Source organism: Suncus etruscus, chromosome X (assembly GCF_024139225.1).
Source record: "Suncus etruscus isolate mSunEtr1 chromosome X, mSunEtr1.pri.cur, whole genome shotgun sequence".
Lineage (NCBI taxonomy): Eukaryota > Metazoa > Chordata > Mammalia > Eulipotyphla > Soricidae > Suncus > Suncus etruscus.
In genome coordinates, this window is record NC_064868.1 from 46,455,933 (window position 1) to 46,483,421 (window position 27,489).

Consider the following 27,489-nt stretch of genomic DNA (forward strand, 5'->3'; position numbering starts at 1 on the left):
AATGATAAAATATACTGTCTTTTCTAACCTGAAAGTTAGGATTTTGCATTTAAATTCGTAGAATAGGAAATTTTACACTGCTTGTGGGATTGATGTTGGAACATGGGATGGCAGGAATAGAAGCATTATATAATATATAAAACATTGTTAAAATAATGTTTTATGTCAAAAATAAATTTAAAATATTTAAAAGAATACAGGACTGTTCCCAGTATTTTTAATATGTGCCATCTCACTAGTGTAAATAGTATCTAGTTGAGATTCAAGCTATAACATCCAAATTTAAAAAAGTGCTTGTTATATTGGCAGGCTATACAGGGAGGATTGGGATGGACTCTGAGAACAATGGAGGGAAGTTGATATTATTTGTGGGATTAGTACTGAAATGCTGCATGTTCAAAACTCAACTATCAAAAGCTTGGTAAATCATAAGGCTTTACATTTAAAATGTTTTAGTTAGAATGTAGGATTGCATTTAAGAAGGGAAAGTAAGCGTTTTCGTTTTATCAAAGAAATTTTTGATATTTTAATGACTTGCTAGATATATGAATAATCTTATTCCCTTATAGACAATTCTGATGCATTAATGCATTTTTCCCTTCAAATTGTGTGTGGATATGGATGAGCTCCATAGTTGTCCATGGGGTTCCTGTGGTGTATTGCCAAGGGCCTGAGAATGCAATGCTTCTTGGGCCCTGTGGTGCCAGTGTGCAGGGGATTGAGTTGGGATAGGCCACATGCAAGGAAAGCACCTTAACCCCTATACCATCTCTGACCTCAGTGCAAGTGTTTTATAGTAGAATTAAGAGTCAAAGTATGTGATGGTTTAAGAGTTCATCAGATAGAATCATATTTAGGCCTAAAGAGTCAAAGTGTTTCTGCTAGTTTTACCTCCCAACTCCAAAAAATTCAATTTCTAATTACAATGCTTTGAAAAGGGTCTAGATCAGCAGCATGTATTCCACTGCGCAGTACACCTTTTAATGAATTGTTTGCCAATGACTATATAGTTGCCTGGTGATGCAGGGATACCCAATTATTGAAAGGATGAGAAAGGGTTGTTATTTCAGTTGTACTTTATAAGTGGGATTGTAAGGCATTTTATTTGTAAAGTATAAATGAGGTTATTTCTTTTATAAGAGAGAACCATTTTTTTAGTTTTAACTGAACTCATTTGTTTTAACTGAAATCACTTTTTCTACAGAATGAACATGTTGATTATGTAGATGTTGGTGGAGCTTATGTGGGACCTACTCAGAACAGGATTTTACGGCTATCTAAGGAGCTTGGTTTGGAGACATACAAAGTGAATGTAAATGAACGTCTGGTTCAGTATGTCAAGGTAAGCCTGATGCTTTTCTCAGTTTTCACTGTGGGGTGGACACTGTATATGGGAAAACATTTTAATTGCTTTTTCTGAAAGTGACCGTCTCTCGTCTCTCCCAGTTTTAAAGAAGTAGTATTCTCATTTTTTTTCTTTTAAAATAATAATGTGGACTCCTGAAATCATGGCAAGATCACAACCTAACCTGCTATCATATCATCCACTGAGGCCCTTCTAGTTTGCTTCTCCACTCCTACTTCAACCAGAGTATGTGTGGAAACTCAGCTTCCTTTCCTCTTTCCATCTAATGTATTTACTGAAACATGGATAGGAAGGAGTAGGAGTGCCTGAATCAGACATGCATATACACATAAATACAAATAGAGCCACAGACATCTCTAAAAGCACCTCTATTACAATTCCAAACCACTTAAGACTTTGAATGTATTATTCATTTTCATTTGCAACCTGACATTTTGAATGCTTTGGTAATTTCCTCTGTTTCTCTCCTTTATTTTTGGAAAGTTCTAGCTTAGTTATGCAGTTCCCTACTGTTTAAATAAGATAATGTTTAAACTCTAGCCACCAGTATTGACTCAAATAGCATCTCTTGCCTGTATTATTGTTTCTTAATGAAACCAGAAATTATGTGACTGGAGTGTGGAAATGTCCCTTGAAAAATTGGGTTTCTCATTTGACATTATAGTACAATTCCTAGAAACCTGTACTCACTTTCTTTCATATCACACCCCACCAGTTTACTTCAGGTAATATTGATGTAGCATCATTGGAATCTTTTTTTTCTTCTCTTTTTTTTTTTTTTTTGTTTTTGGGTAGCACCTGGTGGCGCTCAGGGGTTACTCCTGGTTCTATGCTCAGAAATCACTCCTGGCAGGCCCGGGGACCATATGGGATGCCGGGATTCGAACCAATGACCTTTGCATGCAAGGAAAACGCCCTACCTCCATGCTATCTCTCAGGCCCCTTGTTGGAATCTTTTGGGGCTGGGTGTTAAAGATGCCTGTGATGTAGGTACACATATGGCCAATCGAGGATATCAGTGATCTTAGTAAAGTAGAGAGCTTGGGATACTTCGGAAAGTCTTGCAATAATATGTGATAGAAAAACTACAGCCTTTTGAAAATCTATGAGTTTAGAGGTCAAGGGAGGAATTCAAGAAAATATGTAAGAATATATAGGCTATTTAGGAATTCTGGCTTCAGCAGGCCATATACTATCTAACAAGAAGGAAAATCCCTGATGTTTCCCCACTTCCTGTTTCCTGCATGACATAATTTTTCACTAAACAAGTAGTAATGACAATGGCAAGACTAATAGCAATTAACATGGTACTTTTATGTATATTAGTACATTTAATTGAGAGAGGTCAGATTTTTTGGACTCAACTACTAATGAAACTGTCAAGTAAATTCACTCTAGTTCAATAGGATATGAAAGGAATATGATGATTATTTTGGAATTTGAAAATGTACTTATAATTCTTCCTAGTGTTTAGGTGCTATGAGATTTTCTTTTCCTTGGAGTCTCACCATAAATAATTAAGTTTGTTTTATGCACATATTCATTAAATATTTATACTCTGCTAGGCTGGCATGATTAGATATGCTCTCCCATTTTCAGAGGAGGAAACTTGAGATTCAGAGAGGTAAAGTGACTTGATAGGCTATAAAACTAGTGACAGTACTCATGTTCCTACTATATGATTTAGGAAAAATAGGGCCCCAAATGAAAGTGTGTTGGACCTCCAGTATTTGTTTGGCTGAACTAATATTCATTGTAAGGCAGCTTTCTGTCGATTTCTCCAAAGTTCAGTTGAAAGGAAGAATATAAGCAGTTATTGAAAAGGCACACATTTTTATTTTTATTTTTATTTTTTGGGGGGTTTTTGGTTTTGGGGTCACACCCGGCAGTGCTCCGGGATTATTCCTGGCTCCATGCTCAGAAATCACCCCTGGCAGGCACGGCGGACCATATGGGATGCCAGGATTTGAACACTGTCCTTCTACATGAAAGGCAAACACCTTACCTCCATGCTATCTCTCTGGCCCCATGGCACATATTTTTCATTGCCTTACTCTTTTCTCCAACATGTTTATGTGTAAGGGAAAACTGAAAATGTGTATCTACCTTTCTGTTTAGACTAAGTATTGTAGTCTCCAGCTTTATGATTACTTTAAAACACGACAATGAGGAGAGATGTTGAAAGCAGCACCTGTCAACATTTTGTAAATGAATCCCTTATTGTTCTTGGTAGAAGTAAGGAAAGGGCAGGTATAAATATGAAAGTACTAATCAAGACATTTGATGTAACCTGCAAGCAAGTCATAACAATATTAAATTATGTTCAGGTTTTCTGATGTTGCTGGATTTTTTGTTTTTATGAAAAATCTCACATTCCAAAATCTGTGATTCATCCATATTTTGAGAATTTTGCTGCAGACATTAGTAAAAGATGTGATCGTAGAAAAACTGAAGGAAGTGCTCCATGCTATTTTAACTAAGGAAGGAAAAATGTTAAGAGTAGTGTCCAGTGTCACATTTTATGCTGCTGCTACTAAGTCCTCTCCCTCTCTCTAATAGTATCCTGATATCATTTTGAACTGAACTGAGATGAGTGAGCCCAGACAAGAGTATGGCTGCTCCTCTTTATTCTGCAGCCACAATTTTCTTTTAGTCAAGGAGCCCCACCACAACACACACACAAAAAAAACACTACCAAGCTACAAAGATTGCAATGAGAAAACAAGGCAGAACCCTACCACACCTAGGGATTTAAGAGGATAGTTGTAAACACTCAACTAACATCAACTACCTATTTAGTCTCTCTGATAAGGACATTAGAGAGAAAATGTTAAGGCTGCTCAAAGAACTCAAAGAAACCACAGAATGGAAATCCCATAAGACTCAAGAGGATTTAAGAATAGAAATGACTCAAGAATATAGGAGAGTAGAAATGAGAAAACTTCAAACAAAAACATCAGGACATAAAACCTTAATGGTGAAATGAAAAACTCACCAGAAAGTCTTACTAGTAGAGTAACAACTGCTGAGAACAGAATCTGTGAGCTGGAAGATGAGATGCATGACATGTCCATTCAACAGAAGAAATTGAAAGATTCTTAAATGAACAGAAGATGGGGCAATTCCTCAAAAAAGTTAACAGACAACAATAGACTTCTGGTAGGGCACTTGCCTTGCAGGCAGCCAACACGTCAATTCCCAGCATACCATATGGTCTCCCAAGTCTTCCAGGCATGATTTCTGAATGCAGAGCCAGGAGTAACCCCTGAGCTCTGCTGGATATAGCTCCAAAACAAACAAACAAAAAGGTGAACATTACATACAAAGAGGCAAATTTAAGATTTGCAGCATATTTATCACAAGCAAATCTCTAAGCCCTAAGGCATTGGTAGGACATAGTTCACACTCTCAACAAAAATTCTTCACTCAGCCAGACATTCTTTCAGGATTGAAGGAAGAATACACTACTTCATATATAAAGAATAACTTCATATATAAAGAATAACTCGAGAACTTTACAGACTGAAAGCTAAACTTAAAAGAAGTACTGAAGACTCTACTTTAAGGCAAGACAGAACCCACAAACACCAAACTTCTTTTTTTATAATATCTTTATTTAAACATCTTGATTACAAACATAATTGTGATTAGGTTTCAGTCATGTAAAGAATACCTCCCTTCACCAGTGCAACATTCCCTCCACCAATGTCTCAAATCTCCCTCCATCCCACTCCACCCTGACCTGTACTCTAGACAGGCTTTCCAGTTCCATCATTCATTCACATGGTTATTATAGTTCTCAGTGTAGTTATTTATCTGGAAGCTCTCATTGCCGGGATATTCATTCACCAAACCTATGTTTGGTTACTATACCAAAGAGGTGGTCTCTCACCTCTTGCTTAAATCACACATTCCCAATGACCATACTCTGGCTATATTCTGATTTCATACTTTGTTGTTGTAGATTTTTACATGACATATTACCTTCAGATGTAACTATTTTGTTTTCATTATTTATTATATGTCATCTATGATCTAAACACCAAACTTCTATAAAAATTTCCATGACAATAATATATCTCAACATCAGTAGACTAAATGCACCAGCCAAGAGACACAGAGTGGCAAAATAAATTAGAAAATTGAATCCAACGTTTTGCTGCCTGCAAGAAACACATCAGAATAGTCTGAACAAATATAGACTCAAAGTCAAAGATTGGAAAACAGTGCTTCAAACAACTTTGTTTAAAAGGGTGGGGTGGCCATACTAATATCAGACTACATAGACTTAAAGTTTAAAAAGGTTATAAGAGACAGAGGTCATTTTTTTATATTCAAGGGATATGTATATCAGGAAGAAAACACACTTCTAAACATTCATGTACCCAATGAGAGGACAACAAAGTGCTTAAAATAACTGCTAATAGATATGAAGAAAGACATCAATAGTTTACACAATAGTAGTGGGAGACTTCAGCAGAACTTTTTTAACTCTTGATAGGTCAGCAAGGCTAAATCTCAACAAGGATATAAAAAACTCCATTAGGATTTTGAATTAGTCTTATAACCCTTCTTTAGTATCCCCCAGACAATATTTAGAATATTTATTTTTATATATTGAGGAGCGATAGAAATAGTAGTGAGGAGAAGGCACTTGACTAGCAAGTGGCCTACTGGAGTTTAAGACCTCACATGTCATTAAAAACTCTTCAAAGCAAAGAACAGATATGTATGAAACTATTGCTTGGGTATGAATGTATTTTATAGAAGATACTGTAGAGCAGGGGTCCTCAAACTTTTAAAACAGGGGGCCAGTTCACTGTCCTTCAGACTGTTGGAGGGCCAGATTATAGTAAAAACAAAAATTATGAACAAATTTCTATGCACACTGCATATATCTTATTTAGAAGTGAAGAAACAAAATGGGAATAAATACAATATGTGGGCCGCGGGCCATAGTTTGAGGACCATTGCTAGAGCTTTCTCTTATTCAATTAAGGGGACTTTTAACAAGAACCAGCTGTTCTGTTGGTAGCTGTTAATTATTGATGTCAAAATCTAGGCCTGAAAAAGATGCAGGGCTTAAGGCACTTGCCTTTCAAGTATGCCTATGCGAAAGGGAACAGTGCCATATTATATTGCCAGTGCATGTTGGGATAAGAATGACAGGCTATAAAATCTCTGTACTTTGGTTTTGACCTGAGCATTTATTCCCAAGAAAGATGATTTCCTCTAGAATTTCATACCAAACAGTACTCAAGCAAGTGAAATGAAAAATTATATATAGAAATTTTTGGAAAATGTGGAAATAATAAACTTAAAAAATTCTTTTGGTTTTTGGGCCATACCCAGTCATACTCAGGTATTACTTCTGGCTATGTGCTCAGAAATTGCTCCTGGCTTCAGGGACCACTGGGCGATTGAAGCGAAGTCTGTTCTGGGTCAGGTGCATGCAAGGCAAACGACTTACCACTGTGCTATAGCCCTGGCCCCTTAAAATTTTTTTAAGGAAAAAAGGAGAAAAATAAAGGGGATGGAGGAGGCTACTTTTTGCTTTGTTATTTCATTTTTTATATAGTCCAAAAGTAGTCTTGGTAGTATTCTACTTTCATCTGAGTGGGAACACCCTTTGCAATAGATTAAATAAAAGTTTAGGATTTAAGAATATATAACATGACCATTATTTTTTACAATTTAATGATATAAAATTTTTATGAAGGAGCCAGAGATATTATAGCAGGTAGGGCACTTGCTTTGCATGTGTCTGATCTGTGCTTTCCCTGGTATCCATTATGGTCCCCTGGGTCCATTAGGAATGATTTCTGAATGAAGAGCTAGGATTCATTCTTAAGCACTGCATGATATGGCCCTCTCAAAATATTATTGAGATTTAGCTTACAAAACTGTATATATGTTTTGGGAGTATATATGTTTATACTTTTGAAATGTTTGTTACCATATCTAGCCACACTTAATAACCCTCTATTGTAGGTAGCATCAGCAATAAATACTAGGATAAGACACCTTTATTCATTCATTTTCTGTATAAGTTGAAATAAATTTAAAACTGTTTACTCTAAATTAAAATTCTAATATACCAGGAAAATTTTACTAATATAATTTCTAATTTGGAATATCAATAAGTAAGGTATATTTATCTCCATTATAAAAGATGGTTTTGACATAACAGAATGGTTACTTTGAGGATGGCTCTTTGATTGATATGTTTTAGATTTTAAGAATACTATCCTAATTTAAGGTATTATACTTTACTTTTATGTTATAGGGGAAAACTTATCCATTTCGAGGTGCCTTTCCTCCAGTGTGGAATCCTCTAGCTTATCTGGATTATAACAATCTGTGGAGGACAATGGATGACATGGGGAAGGAGGTAAAATGGGTGATCTTGCACATGACCTGTTATAGAAATAAAAATGGCAATTGTTTGCTATTCTTCCACAGTACAGGAAACATACTTCTGGATATTGATGTATCTACTTTCTAATGTAGCCAAAAACTCTGCTGAGTTTGTAGTATGGTATTTCCTATTTAAAGATGAAAAAAACGAGTACCATGGATTTAGATAATTTTCTCCAACTATATAGAAAAGGAGCCAGGATTTTTTCACATTTTTTCTAGGCACACATATTAATGCCTAAAGCATTGATTGTGCTTTCAATTTTATACACTTCAGCATATGTATGACATGTTTAACTTATCTTAACTAGAGTTGCCCTAGTCTTATATTATGCAGTAGATAATAAATATGATAGAATAATAGAAAGTAATAAAGAGGAAAAGAATTTTCCTCCCTCCCTTTTTTTATCTGAACCTCTATAACATCAATATTCTTTTTTTTTTTTTTTTTGGTGTTTTTGTTCCACACCTGATGACGCTCGGGGGTTACTTCTGGCTATGTGCCCAGAAATCTCTCCTGACTTGGGGGACTATATGAGATGCCCAGGGATCAAACTGCGGTTCATCCTAAGCTGTGCACATAAGATGCCTTACCACTTGCACCACCACTCCAGCTCCTTTAACATCAATATTCTAAAACTTAAAATTAGGAACGTAAATTGATGTTAACTTTAAATTGTCATTTTATTTTCATATTAATTTGTAGATTTACATTATTAAAATTGTTATTAAAATTAAAAGCTTAAGGTATAGGATCTAAAGATATAACCATCCCAGTGGAATTACCACTATCTAAACATAGAATTAAATGTTAAACATACAATCCACATAGTTTTTTTCAGAGTTGTTTCCTAAGGGCCAGTTGGCAGTAATCAGTAAACTTGAATGTCAATCCTTTCTCTGCAGATTCCAGCTGATGCACCATGGGATGCCCCCCATGCAGAAGAATGGGACAAGATGACTATGAAGGATCTCATTGATAAAATCTGCTGGACAAAGTAGACTTAACTATTTGAAATTTTAGTTTGTTCTCTCTCTGATATTTTCTGTCTTATCTTGAACTGCAGTATTTTACTTAATGAATTTTACAAGCAATAGCAACTTTTGAAGTTATTTTAGATACTTTTGTATATTTTAGATACTTTGATTTCTTCCCAGAAGGAACCACAATAGATGGGAGACAAGAAAACAGGGTGATTTGAAGTCTAAGCACTGAAAAGTTTAATGTTTGGAGGTGGTATCTTCCAAAAATTGTCCACAGAAAAGTGTGAAATCAGAAATGTAGCAGAATGGTGCCATCTAGAAATGAGCTATAGATACTAGGAAAAAGGGAAGTATTGTGAAATGGAATATTCTAGGAATGAACCATAGTGGATAGTGTGAGATAGACAGTAATATTAGATGGTGTAATGAAAGAACTGTCTCCCAGAAAGTAGCCAGTTCAATGGGTAAGCGGGTAGATAAAAAGGGTAAATATTGTGAAGAGACTGTTTTTCAGGAATGAGCCACAGTGAAATGGGTAGTCAGGATGAATGGATGTGTGAGGAGGCAATATCTTAGGAATACATGAAAAATGGATGAGGAAAAACAGGATGGTTTTTTGGAGGGAGGAGCATGGTATCTTCCAAGTATAAAAAAAGCACAGTGAATGGAAGTGGAGGGAGAAAAAATGGGTTTATGGTGTACATATGTATATTTGAGGTGGGGGAAGCCACAAATAGTGGTAAGAAACAGGAAGTTTTATCTTCCACAAACAAACCACAATGAGAGTAGTAGAAAGGAGAGAGATTGAGAGAAGGATAGAAAGTTGGTATAAAGGAAATGTTTTTCCAGGAATGCTCCACAGTAATTGGGGGTTTGTGGGAGATTTGGGATTATATTTCTTTTTCAGAAGTTCAGAACTGATAAAGTAGCTTGGGGTGGATAATGGGAACTGATGGAAGGGAACAACAATAGCAGATAGAATGAGAGTATCTTCCAGGAATTATACACATGAGCAATGGTATATGCAGAAACAGAGTTGTTGGAATAATGGTGTCTTCCAGGAAGATTCTATATAGTTGGCAGATTGAGTGATAGAAAGATTGGTGGGGGGTAGGTTGTTGTGTTCTAGGAACAGACAGCAGTATTTTGAAGTGAATTGTAAAGATAGATGGTGTAGGGAGATGGTATTCTCCAGGAATCAGCTGTCATGAATATGGAGGATAGAGGAGGGATGCATATTATGAAATATTTTATTCATCAGGAATAAGTTACAGGAGACAGAAAAAGTACATGCTTTGGTTTAGAGGTATTTAGGAATTGGCTGCAGTTACTAAGAAATTGGATAGTAGGTTTTAGAGTGGCTATATGGTATTTTCTAAGAATGATCCACAGTGATTTGGTAGTTGGGACAAGATATCAATAATTGAAGTTAGATCCAAATTAACATATTTGGAGTTATCCACAGTTTCTTTTTGGAGAGTGTTATACCTGGCAGCACTGAGGGGTTATTCCTGGCTCTGTGCTCAGAAATCACTCCTGGCAGGCTCAGGGGGCCATATGGGATGCCAGGGATTGAACCCAGGTCCATCCTGGGTCAGCCTTGTGTAAGGCAAATGCCCTATCACTGTGCTATCACTCCACCCCTAGCCCACAGTTTCTAGATACAAAGGAAAATCTTATAACACATTTCTTTAATTATTGAATCATTTTTTTCAAAATCAACAAGAATACTTTCTAAACATACTAAATTATGCTTAAAACCATGATGTCTGATGCATTTAATACTCCTCTGCTCTTGTCCTTTGAACAGGACTGCTAGACAGTTTGCATCTCTCTTTGTGAATATCAATGTGACTTCCGAGCCCTACGAGGTTTCTGCCCTATGGTTCTTGTGGTATGTGAAACAGTGTGGGGGCACTACTCGAATATTCTCAGTTACCAATGGAGGCCAGGTATGGAGCAGTCATTCTCACACCATAATATATTTTTGCTTCTGTTCTTATTTAGAACAGAGTCTTAGTGATATATTTGTATCTTGAAACACAAATCATCTTGGCAAACATTTCTTAAGACAAAATGTCTTGTTTTCTTTTATAATCCTAAAAATAAGTTCTCAGCTAAAGAATGTTTTATATTAATTAATTAGTTTGGGGGTATTCAATTTTTTCTTTTAGAGACAGGTAAAATATTAGAATTTGTATGACGAATTGAATTTCTAAAATAAAAAAGCTCGAGTGCCTGTAAAATAATTATATTTAAACTTATCTCTGGTACAGATTAAGGCTTTTAATTTTTATTTGATTTTTTTTCTCGTAGTATTAATTATACCTGGTAGCTTCTCTTGGCTCTACTTAGGTAACTGCACTTATAGTTCAATTTAAGGGTCCAAGGATGCAATGTTGTTTGTGTTATTTGGTATCACTGTCACCATTACAATGTTCTGGGATCTCTAGGCTGTGTCCTGCAGTTCTCTGTTGCTTCCAGAGTTAAACCCAATGATGTGTTGGACACCATGAGCCAGGAATAAAACCAGGGTTGACCATGGACACCCTAACCCCTGTACTTAATGCCCTGTATTAAGCCTCTGTCATGGTCAGCTAGAGATGGTCAACTTCAGTCCTTTCTGGGCATTCAGAACTGAGTGATGGTCAACTTCTAGCCTTCTGGTGCATTCAGTACCAAGGGTGTTTCCTCCAGCTGATGGCTGGAAAATAATGAGTCCCATGCTGATAACCAGAGATACTTTATTCTAGTCTAACTGTGCTTATATAGGGCAAGAGAAACTGAGATACGTGCAGGGTGACAGAGCCAGGGATATGTCTGTTCTACATACACATATGTGGGCACATACATTTTTATTCCTATTTTGTTATTATCTTTTTTGGGTATGTGACCTGTTTCTGTTTTCCCCTCTGTCCACCCCCAAATGCACCGACAATATAATGTAGCACCATTTCTCCCTGCAAAGGCACACTAAAAAAAGGGGGAAATCTTACATATAAAAAAGAGCTCTTATCTCCTAGAGATAGGAACTCATAGTTGTTTACAATACAGGGATATCTCCTACCTTGAAAATATGTCATGTGCAATCAACTTAGACCTCAAGTGATTAGATACCATCCGTCCAGCCTTGAACCCTGGATCCCAGACATAGAAACGGCACAGTTCTTCACAACAGCTGTAGGAAACAAATCCCATCTGGGACAGCCTTAATACTGCTGGGTCACCAACAAGGGCCAGCTCTAATATGATATCCTGACGAGGAAAATGGGAACAACTTGACCTAAGAGCAGGTTATCCTACCTTACCAGCTAACGATAAGACAAAATCAGAAGACTTGTAACCCTTTGGTAGGTCCAAAAGCCAAGATCACGATTTGCAGATGACTGGCTGCTAGAACCATGACCAGACTGTATATATCTTGGGACCAATCAAAAAGCACTAGTCTAGGGTTTGAACTACGACCTGCACAATAACCATGATACCCAGTTCCAAAGGTCTGACAGAGACAATGGTAATGGAATGGGGCTTCTGGAAACACAAAGAAAGATGCTATACTAGGTGTCATCCTAAGTTAAGTGCAAAGACCAAGACCACCATCCACAGAAGATGGATTAAAATGACACTGAGGGAACAGAACTTCTAGAACCACAAAGACTGACTTCATCATAAGACTCACTCCTGGACCTGTGCAGATACCGAGATCTCTAGATACAGAGGTCTGATTGTATCACCCAGGACAGACCAGAAGTCTTCAAAACACCACAAAAGCACCACCGGGAGAGTAAATGACCCTGAACAGAATCTATAGTTAATCCCATGACAATATACTCCAAGGACGGAGAAACCCCATATCTCTTAGGCCAAGTGAATTCATTTTCGAATGACCCCAATATTTACTGTGCCAGGGTAGGAGGGGAAAAAAAGCAAAAAGCACAAAACATTGTTTATTTTTTATATATTATTTTTTATCTTCATTTATTATTACTATTTTTACTTACCTATCTATTTTTGGTCAATTTCTTTGTTCGGGTGTGGTTATTGAAGTTGTTGTCCCCAGTTATACTTATTTCTTTTCTTTTCTTTTCTTTCTTTTTGTGCTATGCCATGTTTCTTATCTCAAGACCATGGCGGTTTTTTATTTTTATTTTTATTCATTTATTTTTTTTGTGGTGCTTATTGTTAATGTCGGAGTCCTCACTGAATATTTGACACTCCTTTTTGTACTGGTGGAGTGTTTCACCTTCTTTTTCTCCTTCGTCTCTCAAATCGATAATAAGAGCCTCTAGAAGGATTCTGCCCATTTTTGGTGTATTAGACTTTTACCCCAGTTTATTACTTTTCTCTTCTTCAAACAAAACCACGTAACTTGAACTAGCTAGCCCTGCCTCACTGTTAGAGGGGGAAATAAGGGAGGCACCAAGACCAAACAGGTGCAAGACTACTAAGTAGTAGGCTAGGTACAGAGGGGACCACATATCCTAGCAGCCCTGGGGGTGAGGGAAGAGGATATGGGAGGTAGGACAAAAACGGAGGTGTAGGGAGGACAAATTGGTGATGGGAATCCCCCCTGATTTTATGTAAATATGTACCTAAAATATTATTGTCAACAATATGTAAGCCACTATGATCAAAATAAAAATTATATTAAAAAAGATCTAAAAGGAGCTGAATCTCCAGGGAGAATTTCAATATAAACATTCAAGATTAGGAGTATCTAAGGAGCATTGCAATGGGTGGTAGTAATGGCCAAAATCTGTAGGCAATCTCCTTATTCTGAGCTCTCTGAGAGGGAGAATGGATGACCTGGAGTCAAGCCTGAGAGCCACCACAAATCTTGGGGAGAATAATCCCCTCTTTGTGCTCTATATCTTCATCTCTAGGTGGTTCAGGAACAATGTCAACGGGGGTTGCAACAAGCCTCCATGAGATTTTCATTGTCCTATTCTCAGAGTTACTCTTTTTTTTCTAATTACTACAAAATTAATTGACCATTCTTTATTCTTTCAATGATAAATTTTATTTTAGATTCTAAAATTCTGATGCTCACTTGCATTGCTTATCTTCCATGCCACCTCTGTTAATAATAAATGAACTCATTTGATTGATTGGACTCACAACAATAAAGTGATGAGGCTAGAATCATAATTCCCTAATTTTCACTCTTTATTTCAAGAAATATGGTTATATCTTTTCTAATAATAGTATGCCTAGGTGGAATAGGATGTAATTAAACCAATTTATTTCTAACTTATGTTCTATGATCGACTCTATCTGTGATAAGTAAACTAGACTCCTTAGGAACTCTCTATAAGTTCCAGTTTGCTCCTGTGGCCACTAAGAGTCATTGCCCATTTGACCCTTAGTATTAGTAAACTGAATAGTTATATTTTAAAGTATCTTTAAGGATGGATGAAATCCCACATTATTCCATTCACCTATATTTTACTTCCTGGGGCATCAGAGTCATCTCATTTTTATAAGGATTATTTTATATGTTTATATAAACATATAAATGTATAAATAAAATTATTTTTATAAAATTTATTTTATATTTATTTATATCTCTCAGTCATAAAAACTAATATATTTCCAGCTAAACTGCTTGATTTTTTGGAAAGTACAGGCTTACATTATGAATTTCAAAGGATTATTGCAATGTCTTTATAAAGAACTTACGTTTCTTCATTAATAATTAATAGTATGCCAGAGAAGTAGTTCAGTGGGCTGGAAGATATGTTTTGCAAGCAGAAAACAGAGGTTTAATCTGGCACTACAAACAATAAATGGAAATAGTTTGTGGTCCTTCCATTATGTTACGAGTCAAAGTGACTTTTGTGAAACAGATCATTTAGGCTTCAGTTTCTTAAGGAAAGTAAGATTATGAAATTAGGTCTAAATTTCTATGGATATATTTTATATGTTTGATTTGGGCCAAACATGGAAGAACTTAGAACTTATTCCTGGCTCTGCACTCGGACCAGTCCAGCAATTCAACTTGGGTTGGCTTCATACAAGGCAATCATCTTACCCACTGTACTATCTCTCCAACCTCATACTTTTTGGGAATATGTATACAAAGAATTTTGTTTTGTTCTTAGAATAATGCCCAATTTAAATCGCAAGAATCCCTGAGATTGTTTTTATTCAAGGATTTCTGAAAGTGCATGATCTAGGTACCTAATTGTCACATATTGAGCTGTGCTTCATTTTCTTACATGAATTTATATATTTTTTCTGATAATTAAAATAATTTTCTAAAACACTAAAAAATTTCCTCTGCTAATTACAAAATGTGTTGTACTCAGTTCCCCCCCCCCAAAAAAAAAGTGGGGTGAGAGAGAATAGTGTATTTCATGGTCAGCAGAGTTGGTAGGATATTTCTAGCAAGGAGCCAACCCAGGATTGATCCTCAGCATTCCATATGGTCCTTGAGCCTTCCAGGAGTAATTTTTGAGTTTATAAACCAGAGTAATCCCTAAGTGCCTCTGGAGCAAAAGAGCCTTCAATAGAGGCAGCCTAGAGTAGGTGGACAGGAGGAAACATACACTAGTGAAGAGATGGGTGTTGAAACACTGAATAAATGAAACTCAACCATCAGTCACAGAGCATCTCACTCTGATTCAGTAAAATAAGATATGTTGTATGAGAACTTACCTTCTTAGATTAAGCTGGACTCATTTTTATGATGAGAGTAGCAGATTTCAGTGGGACAGAATAAAGTTGGTACTTTGGGGCTGCTCAAGGGAATAAATTTACTAATTAATTTAAAAGAAACTGAATCTCTTAAGAGAAGTGCAGCATCTCCCCTTTCCCAGAATCTGTGTACTGCACTCATGGACATTTTAAGCCCAAAGACTTGCATATATTTAGATCACTCTCAAAGTGGAACCAGTAGATTAGAACAGGTATATATCTGTACTTTTGTAAATGGATAATGGCATTTTTATTGTTGTTCAGAGGATGATAATTGAGATAGCTTGATCTAAACTCTGCCTCTATCCTAATAAGTTTATCCAACAATTGTACAGAAAGCAGAGCTATGAATCATAACTTTCTGGGGACTTTTTATTAAGTAACAATATGATTTTCTTTCGTTAGGCATTTATAGTTTTTCCTTTCTGTTTTTTTCTTAAAGGAACGGAAGTTTGTAGGTGGATCTGGTCAAGTGAGTGAACGAATAATGGCCCTTCTGGGGGATGCTGTGAAATTGAACAGTCCTGTCACATATGTTGACCACTCGGGTGATACCATCATTGTCGAGACGTTGAACCATGAACGTTATGAGGTAATTCATTTCAGTCAAAAGAAGTACAAATAAACTAGAGAGATACTGCAGTAGTTAAAGTACATACCTTGCATATGGTAAAACCAGCATTGATCCCCAGCACGACATGGCTTCCACCCATCTCAGTTTCAGCAAAGCCTGAGTAGCACTCCATTCTCATGTCCTCTCTTTGAACTGATGATTCATTTAGCTGAGTATCATAGGGGGTGACTCCATGGCTACTAAGCACCACTTGAGACCCTCTCTCCCTCCCAAAATGAAGCATATATTTATTAGGCCTTGTGTATTTTAGGCATTTATTCCCTAACAGTCTTTGACATGATCAGCCTTGGTTGTCCTGTTTTGTACTACTTTGTTGCCTCATAGAAGCCTCATTTTGTACATACTTCTCTAAAACTCAAAGTGATGTATTTCATAATTCACAGTTGAAGGTTTGAAGGTGGTTTTTTGTGTTTGTGTCTTATAGTGCAACTACGTAATCAGTGCAGTCCCTCCGGCTTTGACTGCCAAGATACATTTCAAACCCTCACTTCCACCAGAGAGAAATCAGCTAATTCAGCGACTTCCAATGGGAGCTATCATCAAGTGTATGATGTATTACAAAGAAGCATTTTGGAAGAAAAAGGGTAGGTTACTTCTATTTCTGTTAAAATGACATGAAAGAAAAATGCTGTACTCTTTTAGGGTATTACACTGGGCACTGAAAAGAGTTTTGTTTGCAAATTGGCTGATAAAGGATCAGAAATTACAGTCTTTTCATTTCATTATTAGCCCATAAAGTACATAAAATTAACACAAGACCACTTTCCTTGTAATTGGAAGGAAAGAAGAGAATCACACAGTTGCAGGTCCACCATTGCCAACATAGAAAAATATTCTTGCTTTGATGTAACTTTTTTAGGCTTCATTTATTTACTAGATAGGGCTTCCTAGCTCTGGGTATGACTCCTCTTCTCTCAAAATTCTGTAAAATGTTGACATAAGATTTATTGTCAGTGTTTTGTGCAAATTAAATAAGTTAAGGTCTAAGTGGATATGGTGAATTTTGATAGAAAGCCTTCCACTCATATTCAAAGAATTTATTCCTATCATTTCTTCCTTAGGTTCAAAAAGTAACTTCCTCCAAAACGCCCTAATATCCATCCCCATTCTAGGATAGTAGAGCTGTCATAGCATTTAATCTCATGATAAGATGGTAATGTGGGTCCTTTGCTGTGTCTCTAGAAGAACAGTCCTTGAATACTTAATGTGTATTTAACAGAAAATAACTTATAATACTGGAGACATAAAGACTGATAGTTTAAGATTTGTTTTCCTCTTAGAAAAATATACATATAATTCTCCCTACTCTCTAAATTTCTGATATCTATTTCTTATTTATTTTCTTCTTTTTAAGACTTGTGTGGGTGCATGATCATTGAGGATGAAGAGGCCCCAATTTCAATAACTCTTGATGACACAAAACCCGATGGATCGATACCTGCTATCATGGGGTAAGCTCTGCATTTTCTAAATCGTGTGGATACTGACAGAGCATATTGTTTTGAAAGAGTTCCTGTAGTAATAGATAACATTACATAAATGAATTGCATTTATCCACATTAAAATAATACAGCAGTATATTGTATGTGCTACAAAAATATTGGAAATTATTTACCAAAATTAACATTATTTGAATGTATTTTATGTATTTTCCCATAAAATTTTAATATTGAGAAAGTGAAAGAAGTAACCAGACAATTGAATAGACATTCTGTAATGTGAATGAAGTAGAGAATTTATTACATTACTGCCAACAAAGTATTTTATAACCGTTTCTCTTGTGGTTAATATAAGAAATAGTAGCAACCTCCCTGGAAGACCAGCTGCTTATAACCAATGGTCACAGGAATAATATATCCTCTTCATATTTAACTATAAAGAATATAGACTGTGCAGTTTGCCTCCACCTTATTCTATATGCCAAAAAAAATAGGAGATTGAGGTGGAGGTTTCATGAGACTGTGAGTTAAGACCAAACCAATTCTGAGTGGAAGAACATTGGTTTTCTCCCTCCCCTGGATTAATTACATATTGTGGCATCTGCTGTTCTGGAACTTTTTGCACCTGTATTAATCAGAACATATATGGTAAGAGCCTTCTAGATGTTGAGGTTATTTAGGAAGTTCCTTAAAACATACATTCAGATCTGTTTTATCTGCATAGCTGCTCCCAATCTGTTCTTGCCTTGAGATATATTGTCTCCACCCTGCTCTTTGCTCTGGGGAAAGAAATTCTTGAAGATAAGAGTAATAATTTCTCAGCACTCTGTGATAACAAGTGCCCTTTGGAAACTTGAAAGGAACTGTACTTTTGAGGATGTGAAATCACCAATCCAAATCTTGTTTAATTTCCTCAAAAGAACAAAGAAAATTATAACTAGATCAAATAGGTTATTTCATTCACAACTTGCGATTTTATATAAATAACCAACACTAACTTCCTTTTGAAAAAGGAAGTATGGAAAGTACCCAAAAATTTTTTAAAAACTTACCACTTAAATTATTTCATCATTCATCAGATATTAACTACTTTCATTGAAATACTGTATAAGTTTAAAATGTTTGATTTGTATACAAACCAAAACTTTAAAATCAATACTATCAAGTCATAGCATAGGTAGTACACAAAATTATGACTATATCCCATAAAGTTTGTTAGTTATACTTGCTTAAACAATACACATCTTCTTTTCAAGTACTATTTGGTTAAACCCTAAATATTGCTTATCAGAATGATCTTGAATAAGAACTCTAAAGAAATCACCTATCAAATTTGAGAAATACTTTAGTTTGGGGGTGAAGGAGAGGATGACATCTGTTTCCAGCCATGGAGTTTCAGTCCTGATCTACTTGTCTATTTCATATCAATGATAATTGGAACTGACAAATTGAGACAAAAACGGGTATCAGATGGAGATAAAGTGATATGCAGAGCATCTCTTCATTAATAATAGTGAATACCACAGTGTCTTAAAAAAGAAAAAAAGAGGGGCCGGGCGGTGGCGCTAGATGTAAGGTGCCTGCCTTGCCTGCGCTAGCCTAGGACGGACCATGGTTCGATCACCCAGCGTCCCATATGGTCCCCCAAGCCAGGAGCGACTTCTGAACGCATAGCCAGGAGTAACCCCTGAGCATCACCAGGTGTGGCCCAAAAACCAAAAAAAAAAAAAAAAGAGGAAAAAGAGAAGCAGAAGCAAAATGAGGGGAGCATGAGAGGGAATCTGGGAACATTGGTGGTAGGAAACTTTTTGGGGTGAAGGGTGGTGTATATTGTAAGATTGAAACTCAGTAATGAATGACTTTGTCATTACAGTATTTAAATTAAAAATTGTTTAAAAACTTTTTAGTAGAGAAATTATTTCACTGTCATTTTAATCATTTTTTTTTCATTTAAGTTGTATAATTAGGACTCCTTATCACGATTTTTCTTCTTTTTTATCTTTATTCACAATTTTGTTCATTAAAATATATGTGGTTAATAATATTGGTATAGTTATAAGGATTCTTTGATTAAAAGAAAGCAGCTACCAAGAATATACTATATCTGAATGGAGAAATGGAAGAGAGTGTGGCCTATTGATATGTATAAGGCTCTCCATCCTGAGAAAACTGGATATGGATTATTCTCCAATTCATCTGAGTCATTATTCCAAGATAGACCACATGTTGACCCATAAAACATACCTCCATAAAGTAAAGATGATAGAAATTATATGAATCACCTTCTTAGATCATAATGCACTGAAATTAGAAATGAATTACAGTCACAGAGGAAAATTTTTAACACCTAGAAATTAAATATCTCACTACTGAACAATAAATGGGTCATAGACTAAATAAAGAAGAAATCAAAAGATTATTGAAAACAAACAAGAATGAAGACACAAATAATTAGAATTTGTGAGGGCCAGAGTGACAGCACAGTTGTAAGGTATTTTCCTTGCATGCAGTTGACCCAGGATGGACCTCAGTTCAATCCCCAGCATCTCATATGGTCCCCCAAGCCAGGAACGATTTCTGAGCACATAGTCAGGAGTAAATCACAGGGTATGGCCAAAAAATACAAAACAAAACAAAACAAAACAGAAAGAAGGAAAGAATTTGTGGGGCACAGTTAAAACGGTACTAAGAGGAAAATGTATAGCTTTGCAAACAGTCATCAAGAAGGAAAAAGAAGCCTACATAAAAACATAATGGCACAGCTTATAAAATTGGAACGTGATCAACAAAATGAACGAAAAACAGGCAGACAGGAAATAATAAAGCTTAAAGCAGAAATTAATAGGAAGTCAAAATTTGTCAGATCAATGAAAGCAAGAGTTAGTTCTTTGAAAACATAAACAAGACCAATAAACCACTAGCAAACTCACAAATTAAGAAAAAGTAATAAACTGAATTAGAAATGAAAAAGGGGAGATTACTACAGATACTACAGAGATTCAAAGGGTGATCAGAGACTAGTTTGAGAAACTCTATGCTACAAAACAAGAGAACCTGGAAAAAATGGATACATTCTCTAACTCATAAACTCACAATTTTGAACCAAGAAGATCGGGCATATTTGAACAGACCAATGAATATTGAGCTTATTAAAATGGTAATCAAAACTCTATGCCAAAACCAAAGCCCAGTCCCAGATGTATTCACTAACGAATTCTTTCAAATCTTTCAAGAGAACTTACTACTAATACTCTTCAGACTCTTCCAGGAAATTGAAGAAACAGAAGCACTCCCAAATAAGTTTTATTAAACTAACATCACCCTGATTCCAGAAGTAAACAGTGATACCACAAAAAAGAGAACTACAGAACAATATCCTTGATTATCACAGATGGAAATATCCTCAACAAAATCCTAGAAAATAGGATCCAAAGACTCATCATGGCCAAGTAGGATTCATTCCAGAGATGCAAGGATAATTTAACATATACAATCTAAGCAACATAATATACCATACCAACAAAAGGAAATATAAAAACTATATGATCATATCAATGGATGAAGAAAATATATTTGATAAGATCCAACACCCATTCATGATGAAAAATTAATAAAGTGAAAATGGAAGGAACTTTTTTCAATATAGTCAAGGCCATTTACCACACACCCATGTCATATATATACTCAGTGGAGAAAAACTGAAAGCCTTTCCTCTAAATTCTGGCACAAGACAAGGCTGCCCATTTCTCCATACATATTCAACATAGTACCAGAAGTACTTGCCATAGCAATTAGGCAAGAAAAAGATATCAAGGTCTTTCACATGGGAAAGGAAGAAGTCAAGTTCTCACTGTGTGCAGATAACATGATAGTATATTTTTAAAATCCTACCAAAAAGCTTTTGGAAACAATATATTTATATGGCAAAGTGGCAGGCTACAAAATTAACACAAACTATGGCCTCTTACAGACAAATAATGATACATAAGAAATAGATGTTAAATAAAATCCCGTCACAATAGTACTACAGAAATGCAAATACTTTGGAGTCAACTTAACTAAAGAGGTTAAAGGAGCTATACACTGACAACTACAAAAAACACTGCTCCGAGATATAAATGAGAACACAAAGAGACATATACTCTGTTCATGTATTGGGAAGATTAACATCATTAAAATGGCAATATTCACTAAATATTCACTAAAGCATTGTACAGATTTAATGCAATCCCTCTTAGGATACCCACGACATTCTTGAAAGAAGTGGATCAAACACTTCTGAAATTTATCTGGAACAAAATGTCCATGAATAGCTGAAGCAACCCTTAGGGAAAAGATGGGATGCTTCATTTTCCCCAAATTTAAATTGTACTACAAAGCAATAGTCATTCAAACAGCATGGTATTGGAATAAAGACAGTCCCTCTGAATGGAATAGACTTGTGTATTCAAACAATGACCCCTAGACATAAAATCAATTAATTTTATAAAGGGACAAGAAATGCAAAATGGAGCAAGGAAAGCCTCTTCAAGTGCTGTTAGGATAACTGGTCAGCCACATGCAAAAAAAGCAACTTAAATCTCTAACAGCGTGCTCAAAGGTAAAATCAAAATGGGTTAAAGACCTTTATTTTAGACTTGAAACTAAGGTATATAGAACAAAACATAGGCAAAATACTCCATGACATTGAGACTAAGGCATCTTCAAATAGGAAACACCATTCTTCTACACCTGAGAAAGAATAAAGATTAGGCAGAAGGACAGTTTGTCCTACTGAAGCGTTGATTAAGCTACAGGAAGGTCTGGATCTAGAATAACCTTTTAGACTCTAGAGTATCCTGTGGTGACTTGAAAGGACTGACTTAGGTTCTCATTGCACACCTGATCCAAAAATTCTGAAAGTGGGTATGACTTGAGCCATGTAATTCTCTTCTGTAATATTCAATTTCTATAATCTGTAATATTCAATTTCTGTAATCAGCTGTGAGTGGACAAAAATTCACTCTTGGTCCTAAAGGGGGATCTCAATAATTCAGCATGATATTCACTATAGGAAAATAGTTGTATTTATTATTCTAGCTTTTGTATTGGCCCAACATAACTATCATTACCATTATAATAATACTACATTGCTTTATCTAGTATTTGATGATATGCTATGACCTATCTTAAACTTTGATGGTAAAATACTGAATTTGAGATAATCTAATATTTAAGAGTTCACAGCCTTCTAGGGGTTTTGGGGTACAGAGCATGGTGTTTGCTCTGGCAGTGGAAAATTTCGAAAGAATGTAGAAAGGTCATTAATGATAGTGGTCAAAGACTTTAAAAAGACAGTTATGAACTCTGAAACTGATTGTTCATATGTATTCTCTCTTTCTAGTTTCATACTGTCTCGAAAAGCTGACAGGCTTTCTAAACTTCCTAAGGATATAAGGTAGGAATTTACATCTGAAACATATAAAAGGTTAGCTTTATATTGTTCTCAATATTGTGGTAGCAGAGTATATAGCAAAGAATAACAGAAAAGAAAAAAAAACATGGGGCTGGTGAGGTGGCGCTAGAGGTAAGGTGTCTGCCTTGCAAGCGCTAGTCAAGGAAGGACCGCGGTTCGATCCCCCGGTGTCCCATATGGTCCCCTTAAGCCAGGGGCAATTTCTGAACACTTAGCCAGGAGTAACCCCTGAGCATCAAATGGGTGTGGCCCGAAAAAAAACAAACAAAAAAAACGAAAGAAATAAAAACAATTTTTTACTAATGTTCTCAAAATACAATAAATTAATCTTTAAATTTTTGCCATATCACCCTTTCACTCTTTGTTGCCAGTAGCATGTGTTAATTTTATTTGGTATGTTTGTGTTCATTTTACAGTGATTGAAAGATAAGAGTTTCCCTGTAATATAAATTGTTAAAATTCACACAGGAAACCTTAGAGGCTGAGTCCTGATCAACTTACAATTGATAGCATTATTACAAGTTTCTTTAACATATACATATATATGTACATATATACATATATGTATTCATATATAGTACACATAAAAGTATTCTTTCTACAGTTTATACCCTTCTCCACTATAAATACCCTTCTCCTACTATAAATGAGTTATTTTAGGACAATGTCTTATTATTTTACCTGTTTTTTATTCTTTACTAGTATATCTTTGATTTTACCTTAAAACCTTTGGTTTGGTAAAATCTCGCCTGGAAAGAATCACCTGGCTTGTCCAGATTTGCCTCTGGGAAGTTCTGACTTGCTCCATTCCTTTGGAGAGTCCTCAATTGTTTGTTGCTTTCAAAGTGGACCATTATTCATGCAAATGTGTATTTCTTTCCAAGTTTAAACTACTAGTAGCCCTTATTTGAGAATTATTTAAATACCTTTGGATGTCAGGGAATAGATACAGAATGACCTATGTTTGCATATGGAATTGTTAATTTGAATTAATGTGGAATTTACTGTTTGGAAGAGAATTGTGTTAACATCAACCCACTCAATATGTAGAGAAGACAGGGGTACTGTTAATAAGGAATGATTTATTCAGCATACCTCAGCTTATGGAAAAATATGAAAATCTAGGAGTAACTTACTTTGTTATACCTTACTAAGGTTGAAATTGTCTTTTGAATTTCCTGCTTTCCCTCCTTATAAATACCATTGAAACCATATTTCACAAGGTAGGTGCATTCTATATCTTCAAGCTACTTTTTGTTAAGATAGACTGTATTTCATACTCTCGAATAGAAATGTATGTTAGTAGTTTTCAACTACGGATTCACAGACTTGAGAGTTGAAAACCTCTTAGTTATAAAGTAAGAGGGCACACCATGCCTAGAAACCCAGTTGCTCTTTGAAAATTTTCTTCATAAAATACAACATATCTAATGTTGTACTTAAAAGATTAAATGAGCTTTGTGTTTATGATTTACAAAACAAATATAGAATAGTTAAAAATGTCCTTATATATCCTATAGAATTATCAAAGAAATCCTATATTTTTATATTCTTAATAAGTGACTACTTAATCTAGAATCAGTATGTAAAACTATAATTAAATTTAATTTTATTTTCCCTAGTTTTACTCTCAAGTAGATATTGGTTTCAATAATAAAAATAAAATAAAAAAAGGCAAATTCTGTATAATCTTCAAACCTGCTTACTTTATCAAAAGTATAGAGAATTGACATGCAGTAATTCATGGAACTGTTTTGTGTATTTAAAAAGGGCCATTGGCCATTTATTTAAATTTTTACAGGTTTTAGATAATGAATAAATATTACTTATTAGCAAGAATCCTGAAAGTCCCTGGATTTATTCTGTGCTAACCAATTATTACTTTCTTAATGTTTTTTTGTAGAAAGAGGAAAATCTGTGAACTCTATGCCAAAGTACTGGGATCTGAAGAAGCTTTACATGTAAGAAAAACCCAGCATTTAATCCCTAACAAATTCTGTCATTTACTCTAAGTATAAGGAAAAGCTGATTATAGTTCTCTAATAGTCTTATAAGAGAGTATAAAAGGATATGCTTACTGAAGGATTAACTTTTGCAGTCACAAGAATCCATTAAAAGCTGCTGTCAGGTGGTTGCACTTTCTGATAAGGCTTCCTTATTAGAAGTGTTCACTAAATAACTGATAACCAGTTATAAACTTTATCTTATATCTAGGGTGGGTTAAGTCAGTTTCCAAATAGAAGTCCTGACCTGTCAATGTCAATTAACTTTCATGAAATAAAATCCTAAATATGTCACTATTTGCTGGTGAAGGCATAGTAGTATATATGTAGCAAAATTGAATGAATGACTAAGGTCAAACTATGTGAATTTATTACTCCATCTGTAGACTTAATTCACAGCTTTATAGGAATTTCAGTAATCTCAGTCACTAAAAGTAAATAGGATAATGAAATTCTTTTTGAAGAACTTCTTAGCTGGGGGATTCTTTAGGGAATTATAACTGAACTATTCAAATAGTAAATTTGCATAATTTGTAATATGTTTTCATGATGTGTAATGAAAATGTTTTCATATCCCTTGGGAAAACACCAACTTTTTGTTTGTATGACCCAAAAGATCATACCCAAACAGTGTTCAGGACTTAATCCTGGCTATGTGCTCAGGAGTCATTCCTGGAGGGGCTCATGGGTCATACAGAATGCCAGGGATCAAACCTAGGTCAGCTGCATGCAAGGCAAGCACCTTATCTGCTGTTCTATCTCTGGCCCCAAAGATATTTTTATCTTATTGTACTCCTTTTATCAGGATTTTCATCATTTCTCGAGCTTGGAGAAATGGTCCTGAGACAAAAAGCCCTTTTTATACACTGTGTTTGTTTTCTGCTTTCCCTTTCTTTCATAGTGATGCTTTCATATATAGGAAAGAATATCTGGTATTAAGAGCAATATTCTTTAGAAGCCTTTTTACACCTGTAGACTGGTACCTGACCGCTTACCCAAGTCTGTGTAAACTGGCAATTATAACCAACTATATTGTTTTTAGACTTTCTGATATTGAAAGGGGGCAGTCTAAGCAGTGCTCAGGATTTACTCCTGACTCTATGTTCAGGGAACATTTCTGGCAGGTCCTGGAAACCATATGAGTTGCTGGAGATTGAATGCTGTCACTGAATTTAAATCCTGCAGACAAACAATAGACCATGAACTGATCATTGAAGATCACTGATTTAGAGAAATTTAGAACAAGATTGTTGATTGTTTTTGTAGTAGGATTAAATATAGAAATGTTTTGAACAAGGTGAAGGTATCCTCTCTTCCAGATACTGAAATACATATTTATGCTAATTAAAAATAGTCTAAGGTACTTATTTTTTATCATTTGGTCCCTCATATAAGGCCATACATAAATAGCTTGAAATAGTCATTTTTCTCCTTAAATTATTTAGAAAAATAGAACCACATTTTTATTTTTTCATTGGGATAAAAGTTTATTGGAATTAATATTGTTCATTCTTACATTCATTTTGCATGTAAATCTTTAGTTCTTATTTTATTTTCTGTTTTTGGGCCACACCTGGTTACTCCTGACTATGTGCTCAAAAATCACTCCTACTTTGGGGGATCATATGGGATGCCGTGGATTCAACCTAGGTCTGTCCTGGGTCAGCCACTTGCAAGACAAAATGCCCTATCACTACACTATAACTCTGGCCCCAATTCTTTATTTTTTGTTTTTGTTTTTGGGTTTGAGTGACGCTCAGGGATTACTCCTGGCTATGCACTCAGAAATTGCTCCTGGTTGGGAGACCATATGGGACACTGAGGGAACAAACCGCAGTCTGTCCTAGGCTAGTGCGCACAAGGCTGACGCCTTACTACTTGTGCCACCTCTCCGGCACCCCCAATTCTTTATTTTTAATAATTTATATAAGCACCATGGTTACAGAAATTTTCATAGCTGGGTTTCAGTCATAGGATGTATACCACCTTTCACCAGTGCACTTTCCTGCCACCTGTGTCCCCCATTTTCCTTTCCCCCACTCCCTGCCTGTCTCTGAGTTAGACATTCTGCTTATTTTTCTTACTATTACTGTCATAGTAGATGTCGGTGCAGTTAGTTCTCTAACTGCACTCACTGCTCTTTGAGGGCCAACTTCTTTTAAAAAAAAAGTATACTTATGTTAAAGTAAGAGTATTTACTGTTGAATGGCAACATGTAAGAGCTTTGTCTTTCCTTTGTAATTTTCTCCCCACTGAACTATAGCCAGTGCACTATGAAGAAAAGAATTGGTGCGAAGAACAATATTCTGGAGGCTGCTACACTGCCTACTTTCCACCTGGCATTATGACTCAATATGGAAGGTACTACCCAGTCACAATATTGACAGTACAAGCTATTAACGAAAAGAAGCATTAAACTTTAAAAAGTGTTTAGAATTTTAAAATTGGTAGTTAATGTTCTTATTTCTGATATTCTAAATTATATATTTCTGGTT

The 27,489-nt window shown here is 35.5% G+C and overlaps 1 protein-coding gene across 2 annotated transcripts in view; it reads left to right on the forward strand.

Moving 5' to 3' along the window:
* MAOA (monoamine oxidase A) overlaps positions 1 to 27,489 on the forward strand; it is an 857,322-nt gene that overhangs the window by 824,863 nt on the left and 4,970 nt on the right. For both annotated transcript variants that reach the window (XM_049767258.1, XM_049767259.1), the window contains exons 4-13: positions 1,205 to 1,342; positions 7,653 to 7,757; positions 8,690 to 8,781; positions 10,578 to 10,719; positions 15,906 to 16,055; positions 16,522 to 16,681; positions 17,452 to 17,548; positions 22,920 to 22,973; positions 24,895 to 24,952; positions 27,258 to 27,355. In XM_049767258.1, coding sequence (XP_049623215.1) covers positions 1,205 to 1,342; positions 7,653 to 7,757; positions 8,690 to 8,781; positions 10,578 to 10,719; positions 15,906 to 16,055; positions 16,522 to 16,681; positions 17,452 to 17,548; positions 22,920 to 22,973; positions 24,895 to 24,952; positions 27,258 to 27,355 — 1,094 coding nt within the window. The remainder of the gene's footprint in view (positions 1 to 1,204; positions 1,343 to 7,652; positions 7,758 to 8,689; positions 8,782 to 10,577; positions 10,720 to 15,905; positions 16,056 to 16,521; positions 16,682 to 17,451; positions 17,549 to 22,919; positions 22,974 to 24,894; positions 24,953 to 27,257; positions 27,356 to 27,489) is intronic.